General features: G+C 42.5%; 1 protein-coding gene across 2 annotated transcripts in view; it reads left to right on the top strand.

Moving 5' to 3' along the window:
- VARS2 (valyl-tRNA synthetase 2, mitochondrial) overlaps positions 1-19,431 on the top strand; it is a 42,894-nt gene that overhangs the window by 1,522 nt on the left and 21,941 nt on the right. Inside the window, exons 2-19 of one of the 2 annotated variants that reach the window (XM_087953583.1) lie at positions 200-577; positions 2,372-2,453; positions 3,633-3,733; positions 4,435-4,556; positions 5,754-5,820; positions 6,526-6,623; positions 7,451-7,532; positions 8,925-9,044; positions 9,127-9,238; positions 9,442-9,530; positions 10,186-10,276; positions 10,382-10,509; positions 10,680-10,783; positions 11,729-11,810; positions 13,386-13,462; positions 14,499-14,586; positions 14,712-14,817; positions 17,850-17,920. In XM_087953583.1, the coding sequence (XP_087809709.1) occupies positions 329-577; positions 2,372-2,453; positions 3,633-3,733; positions 4,435-4,556; positions 5,754-5,820; positions 6,526-6,623; positions 7,451-7,532; positions 8,925-9,044; positions 9,127-9,238; positions 9,442-9,530; positions 10,186-10,276; positions 10,382-10,509; positions 10,680-10,783; positions 11,729-11,810; positions 13,386-13,462; positions 14,499-14,586; positions 14,712-14,817; positions 17,850-17,920 (1,869 nt within the window). In that variant the 5' untranslated portion in view covers positions 200-328. Of the gene's footprint in view, positions 1-199; positions 578-2,371; positions 2,454-3,632; positions 3,734-4,434; positions 4,557-5,753; positions 5,821-6,525; positions 6,624-7,450; positions 7,533-8,924; positions 9,045-9,126; positions 9,239-9,441; positions 9,531-10,185; positions 10,277-10,381; positions 10,510-10,679; positions 10,784-11,728; positions 11,811-13,385; positions 13,463-14,498; positions 14,587-14,708; positions 14,818-17,849; positions 17,921-19,431 lie in introns of both variants that reach the window. The other variant, XM_087953582.1, reaches the window with a different exon arrangement.

The following is a 19,431-nucleotide window of genomic DNA, read 5'->3' as shown; positions in this document are numbered from 1 at the left end:
AAAAAATCTTGTAGGGCAGAGGTCTACAAACTTGGCAACTTTAAGACTTGTGGACTTCAACTCCCAGAATTCTCCAGCCAGCATAGCTTAAAATTGCCAAGTTTGGGGACCCTGTTGTAGGGTCTGTTTCCTGATCTGAACCAGTGGCCCCCAACCTTTTGGGTATCTTATATGATTTTTTTGGTATTTATTTCTGTAGGCTCCATCAGCAATGTAAGGGATGGAAAAGTGACTATTGGAAGCATGTGCATTTGGAACCAAAGGGAGAAAAGCGGTGTGATTTTTTTCTACATGTGTGCAAGAGGACTGAGCACACCTACATTCAAACATGCCTTCAGCCCATCTTAATTCTGCTTCCCATCGGAATATGTCCGTTCTTTGCCGCCTGCTCCTCTGGGCAGAGAAGAGGCGCTGGGATGGATTTGGTGGATGGAGGAGGAGTTATTCCCAAGGAAGTAAGCCCGATCTTAATAAGCAAGTGGGGGAAATGGACCATCTAAAAAATAAAGAACAAAGACAAAAGCGGTTGTGGAAGAAGATGGAGGCTATTGAAGCTAAGATGGCTGCTGGGCTCAAGGTAAGACTGCTTCACGGGAACTGATGTTTGGTTATTAATTTGGTCAAAACTAATGGCTTGATTTTAAAAAAAAATCAACATCTCCCTGTCAAGGCTAGGGAGAATTCTGCTTTATTGTTTGTAGAACTTGCCACGATTTTATCACGCTGATGGTATAGTTGTGGCATTCTGGTTACTGGCTGCTACAAATATTGTTTGTCAGCTGTTATTCAGATCCATCTATACTAGACCTACACAGAATCCTTGGTAAATACAAAGATGTAGAGAGAGAACAATAAGCAGCAATACATTTCCCCCAGTAACTTTACAATGTGGGGAATGGCAGGATTCCATCGTCCAGTCTGAGCTGAAGAAGCTTCTTGGATGAAATGTCTTCAAAGAAAAACCAGAAAATTCAGTTGCCTCTTGAAAAAGCACCTTTGGGACAACCCTGACCAGGATGACTGAGAATCTCCATAGACATTTACCTTATCTTTGCTGTCTCTTGGTCCTCTGGGATGTAGCCCCTCCCTCCTGGGGACCCTACCACCTTCTACTGCTGATCTCCAATAGCTCCTATGATCCAGCTTGTTCTATGGTCCATGATTGATGCCACCGTGATCCGAATACATGATGGCCGTGGTGGCAAATCTATGGCACGTGTGCCACAGGTGGCACGCAGAGCCCTCTCTGTGGGCATGCACGACGTCGCCCCAGCTTAGCTAACAGATAATCAGAGTTGGAAGGGACCTTATAGGTCATCTAGCCCAACCCCCCGCCCAAGCGGGAGACCCTACACCTTTTCTGACAAATGGCAGTCCAATCTCTTATTGAAAGTCTCAAGTGATGGCACTCCCACAACTTCCGAGGGCAGCTTCTGTTCCATTAGTTGATTGTTCTCAGCTCTACCATGTGCATGTGCCTTCCGCTAGCCAGATGGTCTTTGGGTCTCTGCCGCGCATGGGGGTGGGTGGGCACAAGCAGGGGTGGGGGCATGCATTGGGGGGCGGGGGGCATGCGAGGGGATGCACATGCACGGGGGCATTTTGGGTATGCGCACGCAAATTGGTCCCTCAGTGCCAAAAAAGTTTGCCCTCACGGCATTATGGGGTGATAAATTTGTGTTGGATTGATGGTTACATTATTTTCAGGATTTTACAATTATGACAAAGACTTAAAAGTGATATTTTATTTTATTATTATTTTATTGGTACTTTAGTGTTTCATTATTTACCATGGGTGATTAAAGACATCACGGTTAACTGCCATGTGTCCTACAGGATTTGGCATTATACAAGCCAAATAAATATAAATACAGATAGTCCTTGACTTACAACGGTTCATTTAGTGACCATTTGAAGTTATAGCAGAACGGAAAAAGTGACTTATGACCATTTTTCATACTTACGACTGTTGCAGCATTCTTGTGGTCATGTGATCAAAATTCAGACCCTTGGCAAGTGACTCATATTTGTGACATTGTGTCAGTGTGTGTGTGTGTGTGTGTGTGTGTGTGTGTGTGTTTGATGTGATCACTTTTTACAACCTTCTGACAAGCAATGTCAGCGGGGAAGCCAGATTCTACTTTACAACCATGTTACTAACTTAACTGCAGTGATTCACTTAACCAGTGTGGCAAGAAAAGTCGTAAAATGGCGCAAGACTCACTTAACAACTGTCTCAGCCACAGAAATTTTGGGCTCAGTTATGGTTCTAAGTCGAAGACTACCTGTAAATAAATAAGAAAAGACTGCTTCCTCTTTTAAAAACTTTTTTTACACCCCCCCCCCTTCCTTTTCACCCTCCTCTTTGAAGGAACCTTCAAATCAAGACAAGACCCTTTCCTCAAAAAACATAGTGGAATATGACATACCAACTATAGCTGGACAGAAAAAAGGTAGGATGGGAAGAGCTTGGTTCAAATGGGCTTCCAGGATTTTCCTTTCTTAAAAATAATAATAATAATAAGTTGTTCAAAAAAAATTTTCTTTGTGGAAAAGGTAAATGGTGGCTAATGTGAAATTCTGGCTTTCTCATGGGCTAGTAAAAGAAAAGGAATAAACAAGAAAGAAATGGAGCTGTGATATAGCCAGGATTGGATCTAATGGTGAGATCCGTTCCACTGTTACTGTTTCCATACATTTGTATTAAATTCCTCTTCGTATGATTGGCTGTCAGAAAGATTATTAGGCAAAGTTGATCAGAAAAATATCAGTTTTCCTGCTCCTATTTTATCCAGTCTAATTTGGAAAAGCAGTTGATTTGATACCCCCATTCTAAACTCATAGTAGTATACAAAAAAAAAAAAGGAAGGAAGAAAAGAAAAGAGAGAGACTAATGTGTCCTTTTTAATGTGCCTTTGTCCCATAGAAAAAATATGCTGGGTGTACCAAGCAAGAGACTCGTAGGCCAATCATGAGATATTTTATCAAATGTTTTTTTCAGAGAAAAGTTTATTTCAAAGATTGTGCATCAAATAAGTAAAGGAACATTTAGAAGAAAATGGCGACCACCCTTAAAACCTGGCGCTCTTCCCACACCTGGAATTAATTTTTTCATTGGTATATCTGTGGGGTCCTGGTCATATCTACATGGTTTATCATTTTGGTTGTTATAGTTCAGGCTGCTTATTTCTCTGTGTTTAATTGTATTTCTAGACTTTGTATTTTATCTAGAGTCTAATAGAGTGGGCAACCGCAACACATTTAATAAATAGATTAACTTAAATTTGAACATTTAATGAAGCTCGTGGCATTAAATTGTCTATGGGGCCTGATTTTTTTAATACACCTATATTTTTAGCATATTTATATGCTCCTCTAGCATATTTTTTGCATGGAGTTATATTGTTAGGGATCTAAGGTTCTGTATACATGTTCTCCAGATCTTTTTATCTTGATCATCATTAATAAGAAATGTCTTTTTTATAACATCTGGAAATTGGGAATTTTAGAATGTTTGTTTCTATATTCTGCGCTCAGTTTTTCTGCACTCATGTAATAAAATTTGGACATGCAGATTGCACAAATGCTTGTTTTTATTATGTTTTTATCTTAATAGTGACTTTTTCCCACAGATACCTCAGCACCTTTGCCCACTTCCTATAGTCCACGTTATGTTGAAGCTGCTTGGTATCCTTGGTGGGTGAAAGAAGGTTTTTTTAAACCAGAATGCCAGGTAAAAATGTTTCTATAAAATTATTAATATTAGACTTTGATATGTCAAGGTCAGTCGAGGACTACCTGTACAAATTTGACTTAAATGAGTTAAGAACGGAGTTTGTTCTTAACCCAGGAATTGTTTGTGTTTCTCTGTGAATAGTATTCTCTGTGGAAAATGCTATGTCAAACTGTTTTCATACTCAGTTTGTAAACAAACAGAGAAGAAGAGTCCTTCCCTCACATTTTTAAGAGTTTCAGATTTTGTAGTACCTCTATAGCAGTGGCGGCCTTTCGGCACCGAGTGCTGAAATGGGAGTGCGCATGCGCAGGAAACCGGCAGAGCAGCTCCTTGACACGCGCGTGGGAGTTCTGGAAACTGGAAGTTTAGCTTCCCGGCGCAGGCATGCATGTCAGCCACTTAGTCTTCCCATTTCTAACGCGCATGCATACATGGAGACCAGCTGGACAATGCATGCATGCGCTCTGGGAAGCTGCTCTTCTGGTTTCAGGCCCTCCCGCGTGCACAAAGACCAGGCTGGCCGGCGCGCATGCACATGCTGGAACCTGGAAAAGCAACGGGCGACGTCTGGCGTGCCTGGAGAGATGGCTCTATGTGCCACTTCTGGCACGTGTGGCATAGGTTCGCCATTACGGCTCTGTAGGATGGTATGGTGGTGAACTCAGACTGATACTAAATCCGGTTCCTCTTTGTGACAGCAACACCTGCCCCACAGGAAGCCAGAAATGTTTTCTATCTCTCTCCCGCCACCTAATGTCACAGGATCCCTTCACCTGGGGCATGCCTTGACTGTGGCTATTGAAGATGCTTTGGTACGATGGTAAGTGTGTTTCTGGAGACTTGGGAAATGGTTATGCAGATCCTGTAGCACAGGGGTGTAGCACAGGTGTTGATTTCATTGAGGGCTGTATCAGGGTGGTGTTTGACCTCAGGGGTGTGGGGGGAATGGTCAGCTCCATGTCACCCATGTTTGGGGCACCTGTGGTGGCCAGTTGCTAAGGCAGGACTTCCCTCAGACTCTCCCTCCCTCTCATTATAACCTTCCTTCCTTCCTTCCTTCCTTCCTTCCTTCCTTCCTTCCTTCCTTCCTTCCTTCCTTCCTTCCTTCCTTCCCTCCCTCCTTCCTTCCTTCCTTCTTTTCTTCTTTTTCTTTTTTTTCCTTCCTTACTCTCTTCCCATCTTCCTTTCTTTTTCTTCCTCTTTCCCTTTCTCCTGTCCTCTCCGTTCTTGGATGCTTAGATGCAAAAGGGGGAAAATTTCTCCTTTTGTTTGTTTTTAGTTTGTTTTGCTAGGCCTCTGCCAGTGAAAACGGGGCCCGGGGTGGGGTGGGGCTGTACGCACTCCCCCTGAGTTCCATTTTTGCTGGCAGAGGGCTGCAGGAGGCCATCACGGCCAAAAACAGAGCCCTCCCAGGCCCCGTTTTCGGCCATGATGGCTCCCAGCAGTCCTCCAACCACCCTGCAGGCCAGATGCAACCCACATGCCTTGAGTTTGATACCCCTGCTCTAGCATTAAGCATTAATAGTGATGGATCCCCACAGCCTTTAAGTTCATTACTGATGCATTTGGTCATGTCATATCCCTGAGAAATAGAGATATCTATAGAAAGACTGACAAAGACAAAAAATGGCACCACTGAGAAATTAAGAGTCATGTGGTTGAATTGCTTCTATTGGCAATGATTTGTCTTCAATTTCAATTTCAATCCATTCCTTAACTTAGTGTTAGGGACAACCCATTCCTTAATTTAGTGTTTTTCAACTTTGCCAAGTTTAAGATAGGTGAACTCCAACTCCCAGAATTCCCCAGCCAGCATGGGAATTCTGGAAAATGAAGTTCACCCGTCTTAAACCTAAGTTTGAGAAATATTGCCTTAGCTGATGGCAGTACTTTTCCCTTCCCGTTCCTCTGCATTTTGGGAATTTCTGTTTGAATCTGAAAACCATCTAAGGACTTGGAACTTTGAAAGAAGAAAGTTGAATTCGAGATTTTTCTTCTTCTTCTTGATGTGATCCAGGAGACGAATGCAAGGCTATCAAGTTCTGTGGCTTCCAGGTTCTGATCATGCTGGAATTGCAACTCAGGTGAGATTTGGGAGTTCAAAGCTGACACTTTTAATCCTGAATAACCATGGATCAGTCTTCTGCTTCCTGTAAGGATTCTAATCCTTTTAGAATTAACTGGAAGGATCCTTGGGATGGAAAAACAGTATGGATGTGAATTAATTTGCATATTTTAACCTGGCATTTTGCCCCAAGAGAAAGACTCCTCATTCTGCCAAAGCGGCTCTGAATCAAATCAGAAAACATAAAAAGAAATCTCAGCACATTTAAACATACAGGTAATCCTAGATTTACAACCATTTGTTTAGTGACTGAAGTTATAACACCACTGCAAAAAGTACCATATGACTGTATTTTTCACACTTATGACAGTTGTGGCATCCCTACAGCCACATGATCAAAATTCGGATGCTTGGCAATTGGCATGTTTTTATGATGGTTACAGGATCCCGGGATTATGTGATCACTTTTTTGCGAGGTTTTGACAAGTAAAGTCAAGCCACTTAATAAATATGTTACTACTACCTTAACAAATGCAGTGATTCACTTAATAACTAGCAAGAAATGTCACAAAATGGAGCAACATTCACTTGCCTTGCTTAGCTATGGGAATTTTTGGGCTCAACTGTAGTTGTAAGTTGAGGACTACCCGTATACCATTTGGATAGATTCTTTGTCTCACTTGTCAGTCTCATGAGTTTTTATGTTCTTTCTTCATCTGACAAGGCTGTGGTAGAAAAAAAGATCTGGAAAGAACGGGGAGTTTTGCGGCAAGATCTCTCACGCGATGAATTTCTCCAAGAAGTTTGGAAGTGGATTGAGGAGTGAGTATTAGAGGTGAAGAGACTGCAATGTTTGGATGGAAAAGTGGGGATGACACATTTTCTGAACTAACAACAGGCTGAGTCTCTTGAAGGTTTAAGAGAGCCCGTTTGGTGTTGTGGTGAAGGTGCTGGCCTAAGAACCAGGAGATTGTGAGTTCTTGTCCCGCCTTAGTCATGAAAGCCAATTCTGTGACTTTGGGCCAGTCGCGTTCTCTCAGCCCAACCGATCTCAGGGTTGTTGTTGTTGTGAGGAAAATAGGAAAAAGGAGTATTGTATATGTTTGCCGCCTGGATAAATAAATAGACCTATTTGCTACTTATTTCAGGAAAAAGTAATGTTTTTTTTAAAAAAATTAACACAAAATTTTAACTCTAGCATTTTTATTTTTTATATACTGCATTATATTATTAAGTTTTATATTTTGAAGTTTTATTCTACCTGCTCAGAGTCCCTCTTTGAGGGGAAGTGGGCAGTTTAGAAATGTGAAATATAAATAAATAATGCTGTGGAAACTCCTTTATGTGCTGTTGGGGGCTGCCTTGGCTACAAAAGGTCAGCGGGGAGTCTATATCTGGCAAGTGGGTAATTCTGTTTTAAGGATAGATTAGATAGGAATGATTTAATGTTCAAGTTAAATAGATGAATAAATTAGTGTTTTTCACCTTGAGTAATTTTAAGGTGTGTGGACTTCATACTGACTGGGGAATTCTGGGAGCTGAAGTCCAGAGCTCTTAAAGTTGCTACGGTTGAAAAATACCAAAATGCTTTGTATTTTTCTTCATATTTCTGACCAAAAAAGATTTATTTTGTCTTTCTGCAATATCAGGAAAGGGAATGAAATATTCAAGCAGCTGAAAGAGATGGGAGCATCTTTGGACTGGGACAGAGCGTGCTTCACTATGGACTCAGTGAGTAGTTGAGATCTTCACAGGCAATTTTTTTTTCCTGTGGGTCAGGATTTCTATATTCTTTCCTCACTTTTAGAAAGCAAACACAGCAAACCCTCGATTTAATAGAGTCCAACTGAGCAGATTTAGTATGCAGCAGGCAAAATTCTATCTGTCCATGGTAAGCTTTGCAGTATATGTAAAATACACCTGCATACAAGTAGCTCGACTTACAACCGTAATGGAGTCTGCCATGAGTTATGATGGTCATAAAGTGAGTCACCTACATGACTGATCCATTGCAGCAGTCGTTAAGCATACATGTTGGTCGTAAAGTGAGTAGCTCCCTCATGAAGTGAATGCTGCAGTTGTTAAGAGAACATGTTCACTATGCATAAATATTTCAAATATGCAGAATATGCAGGAAAATGTTCATGAAACTGAAGCCACAGAGGCTCTGTTAACATCAGTTCTTCTGAAGGGAAGAAGTTAACTTTCCATTTGTAGCTTGGAATGAGACTTTTCCATTTCAGAATTAGTCCTAAGTCCTTTTAATAAGAGTCTTTCTGGTTACAACATTGATTAGGAATCAGTAAGAGGGAATTCAGTTTTTGATTTATGAGGCAAATTAGCCCTTATGATAATGTTTTTCAACCTTAGCAACTTTAAGATGTGGACTTCAATTCCAGAAGTGGCATATTTAGCAAAAGAAACTCCTGGGACATTTTTTTTTTTACCAAGAGTATATAACTTTACTAATAGATCCATATAGGCACAGAAGAAGCAAAGTCTGAGGTTTTCACACAAAAAAATACTAGAGTTACCATAAAATGTCTGTGGAGATTCTCAATCATCCAGGTCATGGTTGTCCCAAAGGTGCATTTTTCAAGAGCCAACTGGACCTTCTTGTTTTCTTGGAAGACATTTTGTTTCTCATCCAAGAAGCTTCTTCAGCAATCTCATTCCCCACCATCCAGTCAGAGCTGAAGAAGCTTCTTGGATGAGAAGTGAAACGTCTTCAAAGAAAAACAAGAAAGTCCAGTTGCCTCTTGAAAAAAAGCACCTTCAGGACAATATAGTTAATTTCTCCTTTTCCCCACTTGAGCTACCCATTGTCCACCATTTTATTTTGGGGAAACAGTCTGCGCCTTTGGAAGGTTCCCATCAGAATGGCCTTGAAGTACCAGGATCTTCTCAGGCTGCAAACGGCTCACATAAATTCCTCATTTTCCTCCCAGCTCCCAATACATTCCAACCCTTCCCCTCCCTTCTTCGTTTTTGTTGTCACCTCTTGTGACTACAGGTGCGTTACGAGTCAGCCTTGACATGAATTCAAGTTGAACTCTACCTGTCTTAAAGTTGCTGAGTTTGAAAAAGATGGGTTTAATTGTAAATTCTCCTCCTCTTGTCCAGTGTTTTTCTCAAGCTGTGACAGAGGCCTTTGTGCAACTTCACGAACAAGGCCTGATATATCGAGACAAGCGCCTGGTAAACTGGTCTTGTGCCCTGCAGTCAGCCATTTCTGACATTGAGGTATGTGGTTGGAGTAGAACCCCAAATAAGCACTTTTGGTCATATTTAGAGACTAGAAACTGATAGATTGTGTCCCTGGCAGGTGGAGAATAGACAGATAGAACGACGGACAAAGCTCTCTGTGCCGGGACTTGAGGACAAAGTGCTGTTTGGAGTATTGGAGACACTTGCTTACAAAGTAGAAGGAGAGGAAAGTGAGTTGGCCTCCCTGAGGCATGATGATAACCTTAAGCATTGCTGAAGGCCACAGGCAAATGCTCAAAATAATGTTTGTGTATTCAGTTTTTTTTATAGTCAGCCATTTCAAAGAAGTAACAAACAATCAGAAAGCAAAAGACTCTTTTAATTTACTTATTTTTCATTCCAATGAACACTTCTCTTTCTTTGATGAAAACAGGCATGGAACTTCTTGTGTCTACCACCCGCCCTGAGACAATGTTTGGTGACGTGGCCGTCGCCATTCACCCAGATGACTCGCGCTATTTGGTAAGGCTGCCCAGTAAAAGGAAGCTTTGGTCCATCAAAAAACCCTGCATGGTGTCATTTAGTGATTTGCCGTGAAATTTTGCCCTGTGATTTTGGAACATATAAAAACATACCAAAAGAGGTTGGGGGAACCATATATAAACTCTGGATTTCAATTGATCCATCCTTACTCTAAACTGGGGGTCTTCAAACTTGACAGCTTTAAGACTTGTGGACGTCAACTCCCAGAATTCCTCCTCCAGACATGTTAGCTCAGGAATTCTGGGAGTTAAACTTCACAAGTCTTAAAGCTGTCAAGTTTGAACACCCTTGCTCTAAAGCAATGTTTTTTTAACCTTGGCAATTTTGTGATGCATGGACTTCTCCCAGAATTCTTCAGCCAGGAAGATGCTGAGGAATTATGGGAGTTGAAGTCCATGCGTCTTAAAAGTTGCCCAGGTTGAGAAACACCACTTTAGGGAGATCCTGAAAAATCAGTGCCCATAATACTGCCCCTTATCAGTTTATAGCCTAAAAAGGGATAAGCCATCTACCCTATTGAGTCCATGGGAAGCCATATTGTCACAAAAGTTTTGCCCATCTGTTTATTTCAGGCAGAACCCCTCCACCCTACACATATATGACCTGAACTGTCTTTCTGGCATGTTTTTGGCAGCACTTGCATGGCAAGAGAGTGTGCCACCCATTCACTGGATGTCTCCTTCCTATCATTATGGATCCAGCAGTGGAGCCGCAGATGGGCACAGGTGAGGAAACACACCTCACTCCCAGCTGGCAGAAGCCAGATGTTGGTGTGGCAAATGCTTGCCTTGAGGGATGCCTTTCAGCTTGTGCTTCACACCATCTTTCAGGGGCTGTGAAGGTCACTCCAGCACACAACCACGTGGACTACATACTGGCCCAGAGGCACAATTTGCCGCTCATTTCAGTTATTGCAGAAAACGGCACGATGACTGCAGAATGTGGAGAATGGGTGCAGGTAAGCCCATTGTTGGAATGCATCATGTTTCTATTATGACTCAAGACAGCTGAATATGTGTTTTGTGGGGGGAGGGGTTTTTTGCCCCTTTTGAAGAGGCAGCCCAACCAGTTGCCATAGTAAAATGGATGCCACTGAATTGGTTTGGACATGGGTGGTTCCTTTTTCAGGGATTGCATCGATTCCTGGCTCGAGAGAAAGTACTAGCTGCTTTGAAGGAGAAAGGGCTCTATCGGGGTGCGAAAGACCATCGCTTAGTCCTTCCTGTTTGCAGGTAATGGGCCCCTGAAATATTTATGTTGGGCTTCCTCCTGTCCCCCTTTGCCTCCCTCCCTTTAGGGTCCATGGGTCAGATTTTGTGGGAGGCTGCCACGAAGTCACAGGCGGTCAGACAGGGTAAACATTTGACAAAAATACATATATATAACATGTCATGTGCTAGCACTGAGTGGTGTGGTGGCCCAGAGGTGGATCTCTTGCCTCACCATCAGGAGGGTGTGAGTTTGATCCTAGGTAGTGGCAGATATTTCTCTCTCTGGGCACTGTTGAGAATATATCTGCTGAATATAACTCCGCATTGGCAACAGGAAGGGCATCCGGACAGTAAACACTCAGCTCCATTCAATTGCTCAGATTCCACCCCACAAGGGATTACGGGGTCGTTAAAAGAAGATGATGATGATGATCATATGCTAGCACTGATGATATTATCTAGTTTGGTAATGACACATCTGCAAGAAAACCACCAAGCTCACAACACCAAGGGCCCCATAGTAACCTTAAATGCACTTTGCAAAGGTCTTCCAATGCCATACTTAGCTTTAATTGTGCCATTCAAGCATCCTTATGTTTATTAACCTTTTAGAAGTTGTATTGATAATGTAGGCTTTTTCCACCTTAACTTTAAAGCAGGGGTCTCCAACCTTGGCCGCTTTAAGCCTGGTGGACTTCAACTCCCAGAATTCCCCAGCCAGCAAAGCTGGCTGGGAATTCTGGGAGTTGAAGTCCACCAGGCTTAAAGCGCCAAGTGGAGACCCCTGCTTTAAAGGTTTAACTCCTTTAGTTCCTAGCTTTTATCATTAACTGTATTCCGATTTCATTTCTAAATTCTTGTAGCTGCCTCACATGCTTATCCAAGTGGAAAAATGGGGCCTAGATAAAATCAAAAGAAACAAACAAGATTGTAAGGGAGCCCTTGGTTTATTTTTGTTTCCTACAGCCGCTCTGGAGATGTGATTGAAATCCTCTTGAAGAACCAGTGGTTTGTCCGAAGTGAATCCATTGCCCAAAGCGCTTTACAGGTAACACTTCAATTCAGGGGAGGGTGAGGAGGGTGTCACTATGGCAACTTTATGACCTGTGGACACCATCTCCCACAATTCCTGAGCCAGTTGTAGCAGTCTCAGGAAATCCGGGAGTTGGGAGTCCACAGGTCATAAAGTTGCCATAGTTACCAGTCCCTGCTCCATTTTTTTTTTTTTTTGGTCCGTTTGAAGAATTGGTGGGCACGTCAATATCTTTTTATTTTGAGAATGAATCTGCAGGCAGTCCTCAAATTATGGAGCCTGCCCATTACCATTGTAAGTCATAATGGTCAGAAAATAGGCTGGCTGCATGACTGACCTGAATTCATGACCATTTTTTTTTTTTTTGCAGCAAACGTGGTAGTTAAATGAACCCATTGTTTGCTATGGCAGTTTTTTTTGCAGAAAATTGCAGTAAGTGTTGGTTTTTGGCAAAGCTGTTGTAACATGGAGTCACGTGACTGTGGGATGCTGCAAACAGCTATAAATGGGGCTGTGTTGCTGAACCCAAAGTGTGATGACGTGAGCACAGGGAGGGGTGACTGTCAGAACTTTGAATCTGAATAAGCCCCCCTTTTCAGGTCGGTTGTGACTTTGAACTTGGTTATAAATTGAGGACTCCCTATAATAAATATTCATACACGGCAGCCATGTTTGTTTTATCTATGGTCTGTTGGAAAATGCCTGTGGCATTTGATTCTAAAGGTTATTTACTATCGTAGCTGTTCTGTCTCACTTGTAGCCACAAAGTGAGAGTCTAAATGTCCCAAAGAAATAGACATGAACAAATAATATCACAAACCACAGTTAATTTTCTCTGTAATCGTCGTTGGCAGCTTTCCCAGAAACTGTCTTCAAGCCAAGATAACGAGCTGCAAGATAATTCAGAAACAGGAGACTTCTTCCAAGCTGTGAAGTAACTAACGAAGTTTGATCCGGACAAGGATCGTTAGCTAACACGCCTCCTTATATTCCTTGAAGGGGCGTGTCAGTCTCTCTAATTAGTCTCTGACTTGACGTTTCTTTTAAAATTGTGCTTGACGTCTCAACCTGCGTCTAGTTCTTGCATCAACCCAACATTCGTCATTTTGGTCATCACTCAAGGACTCTGGTATATTCTGTGGATCAGCTGCTGACACCTGAGGCATGATAGATGTGGAAGGTTCTGGAGAGGATGGCGATTCCGACACTCCCTCATCATCCTGGCTCACGCCTGCATCTCTCATCAAAGCAGGCTCCAACTCCAATGCCAAACCTTCCTCATCACTCGAACCTGTGTCTTCTGATACATCAGACTCAAAGCTCACAGCAGGCTCAAACCTTCCAGTCACAACACATAGCAATGAAGTCCACACATATTTCTAAGCTAAAATAAAACAAATACTGTTATGACTTCTTGTGGCCTTTGATTAAAGGTTTGCTATAGCGGTATATGACGGTGCTAAATTAAAGGTTTGCTATAGAGGTATATGACGGTGTTAAATTGTATGGGTTTGTCATAAACGCATTTATGACGAAAGTAAACAATGGATAGATTCTGTAACAATTCACCTCTCCTGCTTTTCTCCTAAGGCTGTGGAATCTGGATCTTTGAAGCTCATGCCCCAATTTTATGAGAAAAACTGGAGGACTTGGCTCTTGAACATCAAGTAAGATGAGGGAGATCTCCCATGAATGGTTTGCAATTTCTTTTTATTATCCCCTGCTTGGCTGCGTAGGGTTCATGTTTTTGAAGATTGGCTCAGCATTGTAACTTCCGTGTCCGTTGTAGGTGAAAAATGTTCTTTATTAAATAGTTCATTGGCTTAATTTATTCTGTGTTTGGGTCACCCCTGTTCAGTCTTATTGGTGGTAGCATTGCATGGTCTCCTGAGCTGAGCTTTTGCAGATGTTTAGAGATTGCAACTCCAAGGAAATTATACAAAAGAATTATCTTAAGTTTAGGGAAGATCAAGCTAGATGGTCTAACACAGTGGTCGCCAACCAGTGGGCCGGGGACCACTGATGGTCCGTGAGAAAATTTTGGTGGTCCGCAGAGAAATGTTACCCCCAGACCACCTCCCAAAGCAATTTATCCAAGCTGCATGGGAACACAAGGCTTGCGTCGCTTGTATTGCAAACAACGTGAGGTAGTAAGGGGAAAGGGTGGAGCGGGGGGAACTTGCCCCACTCGCCCCACGGACCTCGCCTGGCAACTGAGCTGCTTCTTTCCACTTCTTTCTTCTTCTACTTTTGGCTGCATGCAAGGAAACCAGCAAATGTTTTTCTTTCTCTCCCCCAAACGCCGCCAGAAATGAGTCTTTGGGACCCTGCAAGGCATCCTGCTCCAAGAAGCTGTGCCAGCAAAGGCTCATTTATGGTGGAGTTTGGGGGAGAGAAAGACTTCTGCTGCTTTCCTTGCATGAAGCCAAAAGTCTTTCCCCCCCCCCATCCCGAGAATGGAGCTGGAGACGGTATCCTGCGATCCCAAATAAAGAATGATCGATCGGTAGGAAAACGGGGTGGGGAATTTTCCTGCAGGCTTTTGGGGGGATTTTCCCAGGGTCTCTAGTCCGCGAGATTTAAAATTATGAGTTTGGTGATCCCTGAGGTCCAAAAGGTTGGCGACCCCTGGTCTAACATGATGCAGCAGAGTTTCTTATCTTGTCAAACTCCACATGCTGTCTTTCTGGTGTCCTTGCTAAGTGACTGGTGTATTTCTCGACAACTGTGGTGGGGTCATCAGATTCCAGCCTACCGGGTCATGATTCCTGGGTCACCTGAGCTAGAAGAGGTAAGCATCAACCTTTCTAACTGTAGGAACTATAAATGAATGCTTTTGGGTAGGAGGGAGGGGGAGATGTCTGCTTCTCTGAGCCACCACGCAACTTATATTCCTTTGTGTATGCATTTCAGCAGAAGGAGAGCGATGGGTTATGGGTAGTGGGCAGGACGGAAGCAGAAGCTCGGACGAAAGCAGCTGCCCTGCTGGGAAAATCTGAACAGCAGCTGGAGCTGGTGAGAGGTAAAGCAACAATATAGGAGCTTATAGGTAGTCCTTGACTTACAACAGTTTGTTTAGTGATCGTGCAAAGTTAACAACAGCACCGGAAAAAAGTGACTTATGACCATTTTTCACACTTATGACCGTTGCAGCATCCCTGTGCTCACATGATCAAAATTTTGGATGCTTGGCAACTGGTTCATATTTATTAAAGTTTCAGCAATACCCAGGGTCATGTGATCATCTTCTGTCAAGCAAAGGCAATGGGGATGCTAGATTCATTCAACCACTGTGTTACTAGCTTAACTGCAGTGATTCTAGAAAAAGGCCTGGAGACTAAAACACATGAAGAACAGTTCACAAGAAGAGCGAAGAGAAAAACACAAGAGCAACCAGGATGATTAGGGGACTGGAGGCTAAAACATACAACGAACGGTTGCAGGAACTGGGTTTGGCTAGTCTAGTAAAGAGAAGGACCAGGGGAGACATGATAGCGGTCTTCCAATATTTGAAGGTCTGCTACAGGGAGGAAGGGGTCAAGCTATTTTCTAAAGCCCCTGAAGGCCAGACAAGGAATAATGGAGGGAAACTGAACAAGGAGAGATTTAACCTGGAAACAAGGAGAAACTTTGTGACAGTGAGAACAATCAACCAATGGAACAACTTGCCCTCGGAAGTTGTGGGAGCTTCATCACTTGAGACTTTCAAGAAGAGATTGGACTGCCATTTGTCAGAAATGGTGTAGGGTCTCCCGCTTGGGGGTGGGGTTGGCCTAGATGACCTACAAGGTCCCTTCCAACTCTGATTATCTGTATCTGTATCAGTTGCAGGATTTGGGTTTGACTAGTCTAGAGAAAAGAACAACTGGGGGGATATGATAGCGGTATTCCAGTATTTGAGAGACTGCCACAAAGAAGAGGGGGTCAACTTATTTCCCAAAGCACCAGAAGGCAAGACAAGAAACAAGGGGTGGAAATTAATCAAGGAGGGAAGCAACCTGGAATTGAGCAGAAACTTTCTAACAGTGAGGACAATTAAGCAGTGGAACAGTTTTGCCTTCAGAAGTTGTGGGTGCTTGATCACTGGAGGTTTTTAAGAAGATACTGAACAGTTAGTTGTCTGAAATGGTATAGGATCTGGTTGAGCAGGGAGCTATTCTATTCTATTCTATTCTATTCTATTCTATTCTATTCTATTCTATTCTATTCTATTCTATTCTAATTCTTTCCCTATTCTATTCTATTCTATTCTATTCTATTCTATTCTATTCTATTCCAATTCTTTCCCTATTCTATTCTATTCTATTCTATTCTATTCTATTCTATTCTATTCTATTCTATTCTATTCTAATTCTTTCCCTATTCTATTCTATTCTATTCTATTCTATTCCAATTCTTTCCCTATTCTATTCTATTCTATTCTATTCTATTCTATTCTATTCTATTCTATTCTATTCTATTTCTTTCTTCTATTCTATTCTATTCTATTCTATTCTATTCTATTCTATTCTATTCTATTCTATTCTATTCTATTCTACCTATATTGATAGAATTCTTTATTGGCCAAGTGTGATTGGACACACAAGGAATTTGTCTTGGTGCAAATGCTCTTAGTGTACATAAAAGAAAAGCTACATTCGTCAAGAGTCAAAAATCATAAGGTACAACACTTAATAATAGTCATAGGGTACAATAAGCAATCAAACCATACTAGGAAACAGTCCATATAAATCGTAAGGATACAAGCGACAAAGTTACAATCATACAGTCACAAGTGGGAGGGGATGGGTGATAAAGCGTGATGAGAAGATTAATAGTAATAGTAGTGCAGACTTTGTAAATAGTAAATAACTCTGGCAAGAAAGGTCATAAAATGGGGCAAAACTTACTTAACAGCTGCCTCATTTAGCAACAGAAATTTGGGGGTCAATTATGATCGTAAGTCAGGGACTACCATACCTGTACATTTCTGCGAGGAAAAGAGCCACTTGCGTTCCCAGGAAGACGTTTTAATGAATATTCACAAGAGTGGAATTAAAAGTGCTAGTTTTGACCTTAATGCCCTTTATGGTTGAGCTCCAAAGTACCTCAGGGGCTATATTCTCCAACTGGAAATGATTTATCCAGTATGTTCATCATGGGAAAATGGGGTTTTTTTTTTTTTTTTTTTTTCAAGATTAGGGGAGCTGAAGCAGTTTTTTCTCAGTGGCTCCAATTATATGAATGTCAGGCTTGGCCCCAATATGATGGCCTGTAGAGAACAAGGAAGATGATCTTGATGAACACCTACAGGAGCTGTTTAGGCAAAAAAAAAAAAAAAGTGGGGGAAGGGGGGCTGAAGCATAGTTTAAATCCAGGACAGCCAGATAACATTCAGAAGTGACTTGGACAGATACCTCCCTAATTCACCAAATTATAAGAAGTAGGAGGAAGTACAGCCCAATCTGATTTTTAAGATTTTGCCATTATTGTCGGTCTGAATACTTTTAGTCTTCTTGTTGACTTGATTTCCTAGTCTCGGTCTAGCTGGTGACATGGCCTTCTGAAAAACATTCTACATAAAATTGCTTTGGTGATTTATTTATTGAATCGGTTTATATGATACTGTCTTTATTGGCATTGGCTAGTATCTCACTGTGTGATTTTTCTTTTATGCTATACTATGCGACGGGTATAGTGATATTGATTGTAATTTATTTACCATATGGATTTGTTCCTACTGTTGATGGTTTAATCTGGCGGTGCTGATGTGGTTTAGACTTTTAATGCCTCCATTATTTATATATTCTCCCATAGCTGCTTTCATTAAAACATTTAATTGAATCCTGCCGAGACTTTCTCCCAAGACTTTTGAAGACGGGGAGGCAGTTAGTGATAGCACTTAGGAGAACTGGAAGACTTTTCAGAACTGGTCCCTGTTGCCTTCCTGCAGCTGGATATATTTCTAGGAAACTTTTCCCACAAACATCTGGCTTCACTGAGTCTTTTGGAATCTGAGGGGCTGTGAGATGTTTTTGAAGGAAAAATTTCCATTTGCTTTCCTCTTCTCTATAGATGCTGATGTCTTGGATACTTGGTTCTCCTCCAGCCTTTTCCCTTTTGCTGCTTTGGGCTGGCCCCACAAGGTGAGTAACCTTTGGAGACATAGAGCAGTTGGCTTGCATTGACCATATTTGTGGTAGTCTGGACAGGAAACCAAAGCCATGAGTAGTAACGATATCTTTATTTTAAGGTTCAGTAACAATCTTGCGAAGGGACGCGGTGGCTCATTGGCTAAGATGCTGAGCCTGTCAATTAGAAAGGTCGACAGTTCGGCGGTTCGAATCCCTAGCTGCGTAATGGAGCGAGCTCTCATTCCTTGTCCCAGCTTCTGCCAACCTAGTAGTTCAAAAGCATGTCAAAAATGCAAGTAGAAAAATAGGGACCATCTTTGGTGGGAAGGTAACAGTGTTCCGTGCGCCTTCGGCGTTTAGTCATGCCGGCCACATGACCACGGAGACGTCTTTGGACAGTGCTGGCTCTTCGGCTTTAAAATGGAGATGAGCAGCGCCCCCTAGAACCAGAAACGACTAGCACGTATGTGCGAGGGGAACCTTTACCTTTAACAATCTTGCAAGCCTTCTGTGATGACCCGGGGCGTGGCACAAAAATAACAAAAGTCACAAAAGTAGATAAATTCCTTTTAATGCCTCCAATGTCAAGTTATCCTTGGGTGGAGATCAAACTCTTTCAAAAACAGTCTACAAAGGGAAGAAATGCAGTCCGAACTCAAAGTACAGATAAATTAGAAATAAAAAAAACAACAACACAAACCACGCTGAAGAAAATTAACACAACAGGCCAGGATAATAAATTGTAGACTTCCAAAAGATAACAAAGCACGCATAGATGGGAGAACGCCAAAACCGAGATAAACCTCGACAAAGATAATGCACGCTTTGCTTTCAGCAAGGTGCTGTTTGCAAATGCCCTTCTTATATCCTGTTCTCCCAGCTGCAACGAATGAAGGGGATCAGTGCCCTTTTCTCTCCCGTAAGCCACGTTGCTCCCTTCTCCGTTCCTCCCTGCGTGCCCTAGGATGAAGAGGGGGTGGCCCTCTGAATGCCCAGCCGGACTGTGCCCTTCCCCCATTTCTTCCACAGCTACCGGAGCCACACTCACACTCCCTGTCAGCTGCTCAATCTCCCCCTCAGAATCAGACTCCAACAAGGGCATGTCACCTTCTCCCCCACTTTGTCTTTGCTTTCCAGAGAACTAAAGAGGGTCCCTTCTGAGACGCTTTGTCCACCCCCATTCATTCTGTGGGCTGAGATGTCTCTTATGTGACCAAGTTATTGCTTTTGCTCCTGTCTCCCAAAGTTACTCTCGTTAGACTACATCCAGCTCTCCTATATCTAGGTATATTTGTTGTGGCCTTTCGGCCGCCAGCCCCTCCAGCAGTCAAATCAGAGGAGGAGGAGGCGTGGGATTTAGGACAGGGGTGAGATGCTGCCGGTTTAACAACCAGTTCGGTAATCACACGTTCGCGCCTAATGCATGCTGTGCAGGCATCAACACAATACAAAAGTCCTTACCTACTATGTTACTTTGGGGGAGTAACAGCTGAGGAGCGGCAATCCACTCTTCCGCACTCATC

Source organism: Notechis scutatus, chromosome 2 (genome assembly GCF_049901735.1).
Source record: "Notechis scutatus isolate UNSWTSFEM ecotype Mainland chromosome 2, rNotScu1.2, whole genome shotgun sequence".
Taxonomy (NCBI): Eukaryota; Metazoa; Chordata; class Lepidosauria; order Squamata; family Elapidae; genus Notechis; species Notechis scutatus.
This window is presented reverse-complemented; position numbering and strand designations above follow the sequence as displayed.